The sequence below is a fragment of the Nipponia nippon genome, unplaced genomic scaffold (assembly GCF_047370975.1).
Source record: "Nipponia nippon isolate SJK-2023a ecotype South Korea unplaced genomic scaffold, ASM4737097v1 scaffold_5, whole genome shotgun sequence".
Classification (NCBI taxonomy): Eukaryota; Metazoa; Chordata; class Aves; order Pelecaniformes; family Threskiornithidae; genus Nipponia; species Nipponia nippon.
The window spans coordinates 37,166,253-37,179,519 of record NW_028262369.1 but is presented as its reverse complement, the minus strand read 5'-3'; the positions used below and the strand labels follow the sequence as shown (position 1 = coordinate 37,179,519).

The 13,267-nt window shown below is 37.1% G+C and overlaps 1 protein-coding gene across 3 annotated transcripts in view; it reads left to right on the top strand.

The window, feature by feature from the left end:
• Nucleotides 1-13,267, top strand: part of COL24A1 (collagen type XXIV alpha 1 chain) — a 153,298-nt gene that overhangs the window by 39,837 nt on the left and 100,194 nt on the right. For 2 of the 3 annotated variants that reach the window (XM_087733199.1, XM_087733197.1), the window contains exons 8-13: nt 642-686; nt 2,991-3,044; nt 4,286-4,330; nt 6,537-6,590; nt 7,277-7,321; nt 12,149-12,202. In XM_087733199.1, the coding sequence (XP_087589325.1) occupies nt 642-686; nt 2,991-3,044; nt 4,286-4,330; nt 6,537-6,590; nt 7,277-7,321; nt 12,149-12,202 (297 nt within the window). The remainder of the gene's footprint in view (nt 1-641; nt 687-2,990; nt 3,045-4,285; nt 4,331-6,536; nt 6,591-7,276; nt 7,322-12,148; nt 12,203-13,267) is intronic. The other variant, XM_087733198.1, reaches the window with a different exon arrangement.

Genomic DNA, 13,267 nt, shown 5'->3' with positions numbered 1-13,267 from the left:
TTTTCTTTAAGAACTAAAATATGCATGAAATGGTCAATGCACAGGGAGTAAAGTTTGTCAGCTTCATGATTCCAGAACCACAGGGAAGATTTCTGGGATGAGGAACAGGCTATTCTCCTTACTGAGATAAATTCCATAATATAAGGGCTGAAATTTGTTCTATGTTAATTTTATAAAGAGATATCGTGTGTCCTGGAACGTCTTTCTTTCTTGAGAGTGTCCTAGAATATAGTATGGGATGACCTTCTACTTATACCCTTCCTCTGAAATGCCTTGTTCAGAAAGGGCATAGTGACAAGGATTTGGAATTGGGAAATGCACTGTACCAAATCCAGTTCTGCAGTTTCAGCAAGAACTGGGGACAGCATCCCATGTACGCATTTGTTTAAAAGAGTACAAGTCTGAAACTGTCTTTAAGCATGCTAATATCTTGGAATTGTCTAAACTGCCATGAAGATTTCTTACTCCTTTTCTCTAACTCGGCTTTCATATGAGCTCCTAAATGTAAACCACACTAATGCTGCAGGCAAACAAGTTTGGTTAATTTTTTTTCTTGATAAAAAGGGACATTGGAGTAGGCAAAAAAAGTCCATTTTGTGTGTTTAACTGTATTTATCACATATCTGTGTCTCTACCTACAGGGTCTTAAGGGTTATCTGGGACTGCAAGGGCCACGGGGTGAGCAGGTAAGTAATGAAAGCACAGTACACTACACTACAGAGGAACAATTAAGGATAGAAAAATACATAATCCAATATAAGTGTTCAATATAAGCAATCTGTGTAGATTACTGACTGCTTAAGGAAATACTTGATCGTTCTTGACCAAGAATTCAGATTATTTAGAGATCAGTGTGGTAAAAAATGGTCTAAATGAAATGGAAAAGACCAGCTTGTTTTTCTTCAACTACCACACTGGCTTGGCGGAGGTTGGTGTAAAATTCTTGTTAGAAGCACAGTTTGGATTCTTTCAAAACCTCTACTGATTTAATGCATTTTAAATCTCCTAGCATGTAGAAAATGAAATGGTTATTTAGTGTTTTTTCTCACTTCCATGTCAGTTCAAGAAGCAATCTGAATGTAAATTTCAAAGATATCCAATTGCTCATGAGTCTTGTTAGCATTAACGAGGCTCCTCATGGCAGAGTAGATGGAAGCATGAATCTCCTTTTGGATGACACTGAAAGGGAGCGGTGATGATAACAGATGATAGACACCTGAAGGGAGATGAAAACTCATGAACATCATCCATTAATGAGTTTTATACACAAATCTTAGCTGACTGAGTGGTGATTTTTATTATAGACTCGCAGGCATTTTTCTGTGATGACTATAATTTAGCAGTGAGATAAAGAGACAGCCAGTGAAAAAAAAGTCATTCTTAACATCAGGAGAAGAGTGCCTCAATCTTTGAAGAAGTTGCAGGCGAAAAGTAATCAGTTAGTTACCATGGAGGGGTAAAAGTGAAGCTTGCATGGAAAAGCAATTCTGCTTATTATTCATGCAATCAAGCATGTATGTAAGTTCCTTCAAAGGCAATTCATGTTCAAGAATGTGAAAACTGGTGATGTGCAACTGTTTGATATCTCTATGTTCTTATACTGCTGCTGTAAATATTTTCCTTCATTATTATCACTTAGAAAATACTCTGATGTAACTTTTAAGGGAGCACTTTGGATGAAAGTGTTTTATTTTGTACGTAGTTCTTACTGCTAGTATTTTCAGGCATGGCTGGTGAAGGTGATGAGTTAGACCAGTTACTTGTTATCTGTAGCACCTACCTGCGTCTGTAGTTTTTAGAAGCTTGTACAGCGAGGACAGACATTCCTCTGAATTTGTGAATTGTGGAACCTCTTGAACAGCTGGTAACAAAGGAAAAGTTTTAAAAAATGAGTTGTAAATGCAATGATTCTACTGCTTGCTTAGTTTTTTCATATATGCATATTTTGGGATACAGCTGAGCCAAAACAGGAGACCATGGAGCCTAGTTCCATGATAGAACATCTGTCAGAAGATGAATCTGTACCGGTTGAAAGCAGGTGACAGAATCATTTCAGTGGCAGCTCGTTTAAACAAAAAATACTGCAACCCCTTTTTGCATCTGCACTTTTGAGTTCTGCTTCCTAAGACTGCTGTTTCACCATAAATCAGCTATGAGCAGCTCAGAGAGGAAGTCCTGATCCATTGCTATGGTAACATTGACATATGACAGTGGGTGGAAGGGTCAGGCTGGGAGAGTGTCCAATTTATGGACTTGGCTTGTTTAAAATCAAATTAACTAAACAGAAGTAGGTGGACCTTCCTATGTCTTGGTGATGGGGCCATGGCATCTGGCACCAGTTCAGAAAAGCACATTTTTCTGAAAATAGAGTCAGATGCGCAGATGTTAAGTAATAAAACAACAACAAAAAAAAGACTTTTGGATTTGATTAGGAGGAAGAAGATGGAGAGAAGTTCTATACATTCATGACTAATCCAGTGCTATATTGACCTGATTCTGGAAGAAACAAAGAAATTTGGCTTTGTAAGGACATAAGGATTCTTCTTTAATGAAACATTTCACATATTTTTTCAAATACAGCCAAGACCAGTACAATTACTTCATGATAAGGACCTGTCTCCTATAGTCCTCCTCAATTACTTTTTATAAATAGCATCTATGGTTTTTTTATGGAAATAAGGGGTGCACTGTTGTATTTCATAAAATCAGGCTACTCTGCTTGTAATGCTTTTTAAAGGATACGTAACTGAAATTGGTGGAGTTACTTATATATGATGAGTAAATTTTAGGGTGTTGCTCTGTCACTTGCTTAAAAAGCAATTTTTCCATGAGTTTAAGCTGTGTCATATGACCGGGTGTTAAAAGACAAATGATAAAACAAATAAACTCCAAAATATGACAACATTAAACCTGTTTGTTGGTTCTTTCCTTTTTTTTTTTTTTTTTTTTTTTTTTTTCCACCTCTTTTTCCCACCTCTTTTTCCACTTAGGGAATTCCAGGAATGGCTGGCAATATTGGGGCAGTTGGTTACCCTGGCAGGCAGGTGCAGTAACTATACTAATGTCTTTGCGGTTTTGGGGGTTTTCTTGTGTGTTCTTTTGAAAAGCACCATATCTAACTCTTCTGGAACTACTAATAGTATAAATGTATTTGTTTACATCCTATCATTTATCCTTGAAACAAACCTCTTTCACAGGTAGTGCCCTTTAGTAATGTTGAGTCTTGTGGCTTTTAAACTTGTATGGCTTAGGTGCAGTAATGGTGTACTTTTCTGGAATACATAAATGACATTACCAAAGTACTGAATGTCTAAATGTTTTATGCTCCTTCATAAAACTGTTGTGGTTCTATGTGTTTTATCTTCTTCATATTTCAAGTCCAGAAGCAGTAGGAAACTGCCTGTTGTAGTATAGTTCCTCCTGATTTTCACCAATGTATTTACTTCACTGCTGAAACTATTTCTTCAGCCCTTTAGGGAAACAGAACATTAAAAGATAGATTCCGCCCCCCCCCCCCCCCCCCCCCATTCAGATAGTTGAGGAGAACCAATAAAGCCAGAAAGCAGCTTTCTATAAACACAAGCACTTATAGAAATATTGATTTTATTTTTTTAAATTTACATATAAGCTAACAGATACCTCAGTCCAGTCATACAAATAAGACATAAAGTAGAAATATTCATTATTTTCTCTATATAAAGGTATATGTGCTAAATTCTACAACTGACTCTGTGGATTTGTGTCTACTTAAAGGGTGAATTTGACTGATACTTCAGCATTTTATTGGATTAAGTTTGTAATGGCTATATATTTTAAAATTCCATTACAATATTTTATATAGTAATGGATGATAACATGTTTGTGTTGAATCACATCAAATGTGTACAGCATTTGGACTGCATATGCTATTTTGACATTAGCTTGAAAATAATTGGAAATGTGTCCAAATATAAAAACTTATGAAAAATACTGTGAAATTATCTCACTGTAATGCCAGATCACTGGGTCTGGAAAAAAATCTCCTCCCAGAAGAAATAATTTTAATATAAAGGAAGTTTCAGTCATTGTCTAAGTTTCAGCCATGAATTAATGGGAGACCTTTCTGAATATGGTCCCAGGGGACTGCTGAACGGCACCCTCTTCAATCCTAGTCATTTTAAGAATGTATTGCCAGTTTGCAGTTAACAAATACTGTTACAGTTCTTTTAAATAGACCATATCTGGTTGTTTAAAATGAAGTACAACTCTTTTTTTTTTTTTTTTTTTTTTTTTTTTTTTGTAATAGGGCTTAGCTGGACCAGAAGGTAACCCAGGTCCTAAAGGTGTAAGAGTAAGTAAGCTTTCTAAGCCTTTTGGCACGCATGTCTATTTTTACCCATACATAAGAAAGGGGATGAGGAGTTTCATTCAGCTCTGCCAATTGTATGCCCGCTCATCCACTGTGTCTTTACAGAACCTGCAAAAGAGAAAATATAGTGTTTCTTTCAAAATACATGTAAGGATTTAATTTTTGTTTTTCCATGGTGAGCAGTGTAGAGCAGTCTTACGTTGTTGCCCTTCTTCTCACTTGGAATGCCTGCAGGCAAGAGAAGGAAAGCAATACTGAATGTGGGTGTGTGAGAGCTGGGAGTGAAGAGGAGCTGACGTTTCCTGCCTGAAGCATTATTTCCATAATGGAAGCTGTCAAGAAGGGAGATGTATCTGGCATTTGCAATCTGTAACAGCTACAGAAGTTGATAAAGGGAAATCATCTTGTCACAGAAAACCATAGAAGTGATCTTGAGATTTTAGAATGGTTCAGCTGTAGTCATGTGTATCCTAGGGACTGAAGGCTCTTAATGCTCTGCTCGATTCAAGGTTTGCTTTTGATTATTCTTGGAGATGAAACAGGTTGGCTTTTTTCTGTACTCTTTAAAATTGGTTTTCTTTTGTATTTTGTTTGTTTTTTTTTTTTTTAATAGGCACATGTGCATGCGTACACATGCTTGTATAAGTATTTTTTCAGATTGACTCTCACCATCAGGCAGTAGACATGGGTTTCTAGAAAACTGCATGTTGCTGGTTGCACCTAGATTTGGAGGAGCCTTTTGCTAAGTGTTTTCAGGCCCTCAGCTCATGCTGTACAGGTTGCTGAGCAGCGTGCTGTGTTTTCAAGTATCTATTAAAATAATCTTATTGTATTGCTAGATTTGCTTTTGTCCTTTTTTTTTTAACATAGTTACTAAAAGCTTTTACCTGCAGCAGCTTCTTAAACATATGTCTGTTTTTTTTGGGTGGGTTTTTTTTATGTTAGTTTTCATTGCAGTGATGGAAAAAATTAGTTTGTCAGGATCAAATGCCAACAGATATTGCACCCTCAGGGATTTTATCTTTTACATTTCTTCAGTTTATTTTTGCTCAGATTCTCAATGCATTTCGTCTCATTCTCCTCTGAACCAACAAGACATTAAGTGATCCCAGTCATTTCCTGAAAAGTTACTACTTCTCTGTTTACACAAAGCTAAAAATGGCCAACGTATGAGTAATTTTAGGGAAAAACACCTGTCAGGTCTTAAGGATAAGTCCTGTGTATGAATTCTACAGCAACTTCCAATAAAAACGATGATGCAACCCTGTTGAGACATACTAGTGTGCCATGGAGGTGTATGGCAACATGATACGAAGTATCTTTAGAGCTTTAAGTTTAGAACATTCCTGCAATCAAACTGTACTCTGCTTCTCAGCTGTTTGTAAGAAACTGTAGAAAACAGAAGTGCCTTTGCTTTCCTTACTCTCATTAGGGCTGGATGATAAGATGGTCGCTATCTTTCATAATTTAAAAAAAAAAAGAGGCCACCCAAAAACCCCACAAATCGTTACAATCAGAGGACTGGAGAGAGAGAGAGAGAGATGAAAGCAAGGGATTCTTTTTTAGTAACTATTAATATTTTTGTTCCAGTCTCAGTTTGAATCGGGTAGTGAAGAATCCATCTATACTACTATTTTTGTAAATTGTACTATCATTTCTGCTGAGTCAACAGCATGTTTCTGTGTTCATACAACTGATTATATGAGAGGATCTATTTCTGACTTTCTGAGGGGAAGGTGGGAGAGAAATGCATTGTGACTGAACTTTAAGAAAAATGTTCTGCTTATGACAAGGTAAACTTTCTAAGACTCTTACATATAGCAGTGATCACACAGTGTTATTAAAGATGAGAACATCTTTTCTGATGTATTTCATGAATAAGGTTAACTTCAGTGTTTTCATATTTCATTTATTCTAATAAATAAGGTCTCTGATGCAATTTTGTCTTATTGAAACAATTTCTTAGTACTTTATTAATTGATTCTGTACCCTTATAATAGGAAATTGTTTTTGCTGTTGGTTGGAGAATAAAACCTAGTCACATTTCAGTTGGTTGAGCTTCACTGGTAATTTCAAATAAGCCTGAATTTAATCCCTGGATCTTGAACCCACAGCTGGCCAATACTGAGGGACAAGCAGTGTTGGTGGGAAGCAGCCATGTAATCAAGAATTGTTCTGATGTTTTTAGGGTTTCATTGGGCCTCCAGGTGTGGCAGGACAACCAGGACCCGAAGGAGAAAGGGTAGGTTTAATGGAATATCAATGAAATATTGATATTTGGATGGTAATGCAATATATGCTAGAATGAGGAAAAATGTACAAGGTATAACCATTCATTTAAGTCTTTGTCTAAAAGCAAAACTGATGTGGAGGGAATTAAATAAATAGGTCATATCTAATTAGTCTAATCAGTGAAATGCACTGGTGCTAAAGTTAAATGGGGAGCAGCTGCAAATTATTATTTGAATTTAATCTAGAGCTGCAAGGATTAGGGGTATTTTTTCTTATCACCAAAGTCCATAATGAGTATTTTTCATTGAAGCAATTTCATTCAGTCCATAATTAATATTTGTCAGTTGTCAGATGATGTTTGCAATAAAACCAATCATGGAAATTTTAATCTCTGTCACTCTGTGCTTGAGCCTTTTCTTGCTTCTCTTGAGCACAAAGGCTGTCTGGCCATGTACTTTGATGGAAGCAGGATATGGCCCTTCATAGTTGTTCTGATGTGGCCACAGTAAAGACAAGCAAAGTTTGTGTTTCTGCCCTTCCTGTTAGGATATTGTCTCTGTGATTCTTTGCTCAAATATATATGTTTGTTTTTTATGATGCTTCTCACACTGTCTTTTCCAAATGCAGGTTTAATTACTTGAATTTAAGCTACTGAAGGAAAGAAAACCTACTTATAATGGGTTATTTCTTTCTCAGGGCATCCCAGGCTTCCGTGGAAAAAGAGGTCCTAAAGGGAGACAGGTAAAGCTTCTAACACTTGTTACAATTTCTACTGCCAATGTAAATGGACCTGTAATTCACTCTGTAACTTTAATCAGCTGAAAAATGTTAGGTTTATTTTTTCCATAGATAAGTATCTATTGTGTCCAGTTAGTACTTTGCAGTACTGCAAATTCTGTGCAAGTTATAACTACTAGATGTTCTGAAGTGAGGCAGACTTAACATGATGAGCCTTGTGGCTGGTTACTGATATCAGCCACCTGAGGGTTAAAAGGTGACAGAAACACATAAATATCTTCTGTAATATTAGTGTTAGCACAAGGTACAGATATGATGCAAGTTTCATAAGTCTGATTTTGGTGTTGGTTTGAATGCAAATCAGCTACTTTTAATGTGTGGTATTTCTGGACTATGGCAAATTAAAGCTGTCCTCTACTTAACATATATTTCTACAGCTGAGAATAAACACAAGTCTGCCAAGTATACATTATCAAGGTTTACATATTTCCTGTGGTGTATCTTCAATGCCAAGTGTTTTGTTCTCTGCTGCAACCTTATTATTTTAGGTCTTTGAAGCTATCCAGGAGTTTCCAGTTTTAACTTGCTTGTGGTTTGAGATTGGAAACTGCAATAGCATTCCCCAGTTTTGCGCTCAGTTGTGCTCAGCAGTTCAGATAACTTTTCATCTAGCATGTTTAACAAGCTTCTCCAGCAGTAGTCGTGTGTTTACCATTGTTTGGCTCTTGACATGTGCTATGAAAGTTGTGGAGGATTCTGTTTAATTATGTTTTGTTTTTTGTGTGATCTAACACCAGCCAAAAAAAGGCACTAGCCTTCAACAGAGTTCCTTTTGATGTAAAGAAAGGCAAGCAGAGAAAAGTGTCATTAAGTTGATAGGCTGCTCTTTCTGAAGCTGCTATCAAATTGGTAAGGTATAAAATCAAACTAAGAGTCTGGTTTTTAATTATTCAACTAGCAGGACAGGGTGCTCCTGTGCTTGTTGACCGTATTGTAGTTTGCTTATGATTTTAATCAAACGCCACTTTGTGCGTCTGAGTGTTGGGCGAGAAGGGGTCTGTGCCACCAGTACCTTGCAGTAGTTGGCAGTGTGTCATGCTGGTGAGTCACGTGCAGCATTTAAGAAGGAGGACCCGGACGGAAAGCAAAGGCTTGTGCTCAGTGTGGAAAAGGAAGAGGAGGTGACAGCAGGGTACTTGGAAAATATGTTTTGCATTATAATCCCATTCTCAGGGGCAGGTTTCACTGAGGCTTCTGGTTGCCAGTGCAGTAGTTTGTTTCAATCTGTAACAGCTGGTGCTGTGCATGCTGTGGTAAGCAGTTATTCACAACAGAGCGCAACTTCTATCAGTGCTCTGATAAGGACTTTTATTTATATAAATCAATTCAGAGAGGTTTCACATAGGTGACAGAGCACCAAAAGCACCTCTGCACAATGTCTGTGATTACCTTCATTCAGTACTGATTCCTCTGTAATGTTGTTATTTCCTGAATCCCAAGGTTGATTCCAAATCCTTTCTGTGATCTATAAAGTACTTATTTGACTAAAGGCTACTAATATAGGGACCAAACCAGGAGAGCAATCACTTGGGAACCTGGCTTGAAGTACTTTGCTGGATCACAAGCTTAGAGAATGTGTGTTATTTTAACCCCAGACAATGATAGCTCTGATAACGTCTTTTGACACAGTGTCATGGAGTTAACAAAACTGGTGCTTTGGGGCAGAGCACTGTCACTAAAGGAAATTTGGCATGGGAATTGAATAGTGCCTGAAGTCAGGCTCCTCACCTTGTGTTCTAGAATGCAACTTATTTCTTTAGACAAAACTTCTGTCAATAATAGTACTTGGGGAAAAAAACCTTTCTGACTGGCAGAGATCCTTCTGAAAGAGAACAGATCCCAAATATGATCTTATTTTTGGAAAGTAATATTAAAGTATAAGAAAAGTGGATCATAGAAGCGATTGTACACCTACAATTCAAAATGCTACTACTTAGCAGGTTTATTGAATAGTTATTCATACCTGTTACATCTCTGGCATATTTGAAATGGAACAAAATATTCAATTACCAAAATCTTTATTGTGAAGATTATACAGTGAGTATTTCTTTGAATTTTAGATTAGTTTTGCATACAATACGCTTTAAAGAAAGTATTTCGTAGTAAAAGCATCTGTATTCATTTTTTTTCCATTTTATGCTTGTAATATGAAATTTGGCTAGTTCTGCAATATTTTTAATGCATTGTCTCTCCTGTTAGTATGATGCATAGTGCTTTTGCATACGTGGTTTGACCGCATTTGGGGGAATGTTTTTACATAGTTTTCTTCTATGTCGGATTAGTTACAACCAGCGGTCAATGTGACAGAACAGACCTTGTAAGTTATACCAAGAATTTATTAATCAAGTCCATTGTAACTGGAAAAACAGTTCAGGTTCTGGTTTATATTAAAATTATGACTAGTCATCCTTTGTATGCTTTATAGTAATAAAACACTTGTTGCACTGTAGTGTTATTATATTACTTCCAATTTTAGACTTTTCTGACTGTTCTTCTATGTTGCATTTTCCTTTAATTTTTCTACTTACTAAGACAGTTTTATCAGCATCAGTTAGAAGACACATGCTGTTGAGAATGGGATTATGATGACTGTGGGTCATCATACCCATTTTGCATATGTGAAATTTTATAGTACATTTTCAGAGTCGTGCAAAAATTTGGCCAATGGTGTACAGATTCAGAATCAATGAAATCTTCTTTATTGACCGTTAACCTATGAACCTCTACTGTTTAAATGGTATGACAGTAACAATATAAAGACCTGTACTGTCAGATCTTACAATTATGGCTATAGATTCTTATTTGTGAGTTCCATGATCAGATCCTGAATAAAAATTTCAGTTGTGAGAGACATTCCCATCTTTTGCTTTCCTGAATTTCCAGGAGAATGCAGAAAAAAACTCCAGCCGAAATCAACCCAGAAGATGGTATAGGGAGTGTTAAGCATGTCTCAGATTTAATTCACAGTATCATGCATGATGATGGGAATTAAGAGCCTATTAAGTTGTTTCAACATATTGTTTAAGCAGTGTGTATGCATATATATACACACGTAAAAAGTTGCCTAACTTTTACAGAATTTTGGTTTAAGTTATTACTAAAGCCAAATATGGCTTAAGCAGTGCTGAAACTGCTTGGGTTTATGATATGATTTTTCCACCTTCTTGCTGCAGTTTTATATTGTCTTCCTGGCTGCTGTTCATAAAATATAGTACGATGATGCATATCCCCCATTCCATTAAGGAAAGACACTGCTATACTGAGTCCTGAGCTGGACAGCTATGTGGATGTCCTCCAAACAAGGTAGATTGAAAAGGCCAAATTAATTGTACCTTTGACCTGCAGCAGGGTTGAACACAGTCTTACAGAGGTGAAAGGTTAATGCCTCAAAGTACTGTTCCTGATACACAGGGAGGGATAAGAAGACGTTCAAACATTGAAAAGACAAAGAAGAGTATTTTGTGTAAAAATTATTGTAAGGACGGAATTTGCTCCTTTTCCCCATGGAGATGGACTAGTAATTCTGTGGTGCTTTGTGGCTGATTTCTTGAGGTTAATGCATCTCTCAGTTATCTCAGTACTCTAACACTGTGTGAGATTTTTCAGTTCCAGGAAAAGTCTCTTTCCTGTGAGCGCCTTATCTTGGATTTTTTGCCAGGCAGAATCCCTTTCCAGCTTGATATTTTGCAAATTTTGTTATATGTTCTTCTATGGACCTTACAATGTAATTAAAAAGGATGTTGACTTCTCTGTAGGTCTGTGCTCCATCCTTTCTCCTACCTTTATACAGTGATAGGAATCATGAAAATATTGCATGGTGCTGCTTCAAACTAATAGCATGAGTTTGCTATTAGCTTCATGTGGCTCTTCCAGAGAAATAGTGAGATCTGGCTGGCAATAGTACACTGATAAAAATCAATTTAAAACAAACAAACAAAAGACCCAAAACAAACCACTTTTCCCCAGCAACTCATGTGCTTCTGCAGTGGGCAACATCAGAAAGAAGTAAAACAATCTGCAAAACCCTGAGAGAAAGCAAGAAAAGTTAGAGCCAGTAAAGTGGTGGATTTCCATTTCATTTTGCTTCTCAAGCAAGAAATGGAAATTCTCTTTCAAGCTTCGACGCCTGACTTGACCAGTCAGATTTCTTCCCTGTCCTGATAATCTAGTCTCTGAAGTCAAAACTCTGATAAAATGAAATGAGGCTTTTCCATGTCGTGTTTGAGTTATTGTTTCAGTCTCTCGATGCAGACTAAGGCAAGTGTTCACATTGGTAAGGACAGTGTTGTGCCAGAAAGATGAAAAATTTGATTTCTAGTGAACATGTGTCGCACTGAGACTGCAACCATTAATATCTGGGGAAAAGTAAGGAGAGAACAAAAGACAGATGTTTTAGTGAATGTTGTAGGTAACAGGAAGAAAATTTGAAGTAAAAATACTAAATAGGAAAAGAGACTCCAAGCAAACAATTCAAGTAATACTTGTTTAATATTGCTCTTAAAGCATTCAGTCATCTGATTTTGCCCTATGCTTACATAGTGTATAGTTATATCTTTTTTGGTTATGATTTTAGGAGACCAATAAATACCACAATTCTGTTTTATTAATTTGAATTGTGCAGCTGAAACTTTCTGCTTCTCCTGTTCCTCCGCCTGTCTCCCTGAATCCACTTGCTGGTGTCCTAATTTCTAATACCTATAGGAATTCAGTGTTCAGACCACCCTTTGTGCCTTGGATAATAAAGAACAAGCATTCTCTCTTCTGCTTTAGGGTTTTCCAGGTGACTTTGGAAATAGAGGCCCCCCTGGTCCAGATGGGAATCCTGTAAGTATCAAATTGTGTGTTGATAAACATGGTAAAATTTGAAATGCTCAATATTAACTCCCCTCCCAAATGGAAAGGAGACTTTTGCCTCAAAAGCAATGTCATGAAGTCCACAGGAAAATTTTGGACTGTTACTTTTCCATGGAAATTGCTAAGCTAGTACTGTAATAAGCAGTGGTATAAAAAAGAGGAGAAAAGAACCAGAAAGCTGCTGAGAGAACACAGTTTCCACTGCTGCATGTGCTGACTGCCTTGAGAATCAGATGTCTTGCTGTCCTCATTGCATTACTGATGAATGTTTTGTCTTAAAAAATTCTTGCACTGGATGTGACTTTGCTTTGTTTATTTAAACCGTTATTCTAAGATCACCTTTACAAAATGGGATTCTGCATGTGTGCCAAAACCCTAGAGTTCATATGCGTATGCATTTGATAGTTGATTTCATCCTTTGAACTGTTAGTGAATACAATTTTGATAGTATGTCTTTTAGTGCATTATAATCAGTATGATAACAGCTTTGTCCTTGGCAGCGTGTGCAAGCTAAAGTGCTCTGGTGGTACGGTATTCACACTGTGGCACAGTCACGTCACTTCACTGGCTGCACTCAAAGGAGCTTTGCTGTCTTGCTGTATTTGTAGGGAAACTCTGGCTGCAGACTCCAAACTCAGGTTTCCTTTGATATGAGAAACCAGTGAAAGGGCTTTGGGCCAGACAAGGGAACAGCAGTAAGTGCTGGACAAAAGAGCAGCTGATTTGAATCTGCTTTTATTGTTGGATGCTCCTTTGGAAACTGCTATCAGTTTGTGTCTAAAGGTTATTCTGGTATGGACTGGAGTCAGCAACTGGGCAGAGGTGGTCTCCTTTTTGAAGGCCTGCCCTTTCCTGACACCCGTCTTAGAAACTTATTTCAGAAATGCTTACATGAATTTTGCTGATGGGTTGTCAACGTTTGGTGTCAGCATTTTGAAACATAGGAAAAAAAAATGTTTTGCTTTTCTGGTACCTGAGGCAAAGTTCCCCTTGTGGGAATGTTAGGTGATGTCAGTATGGTGCTTTTCAACTTGA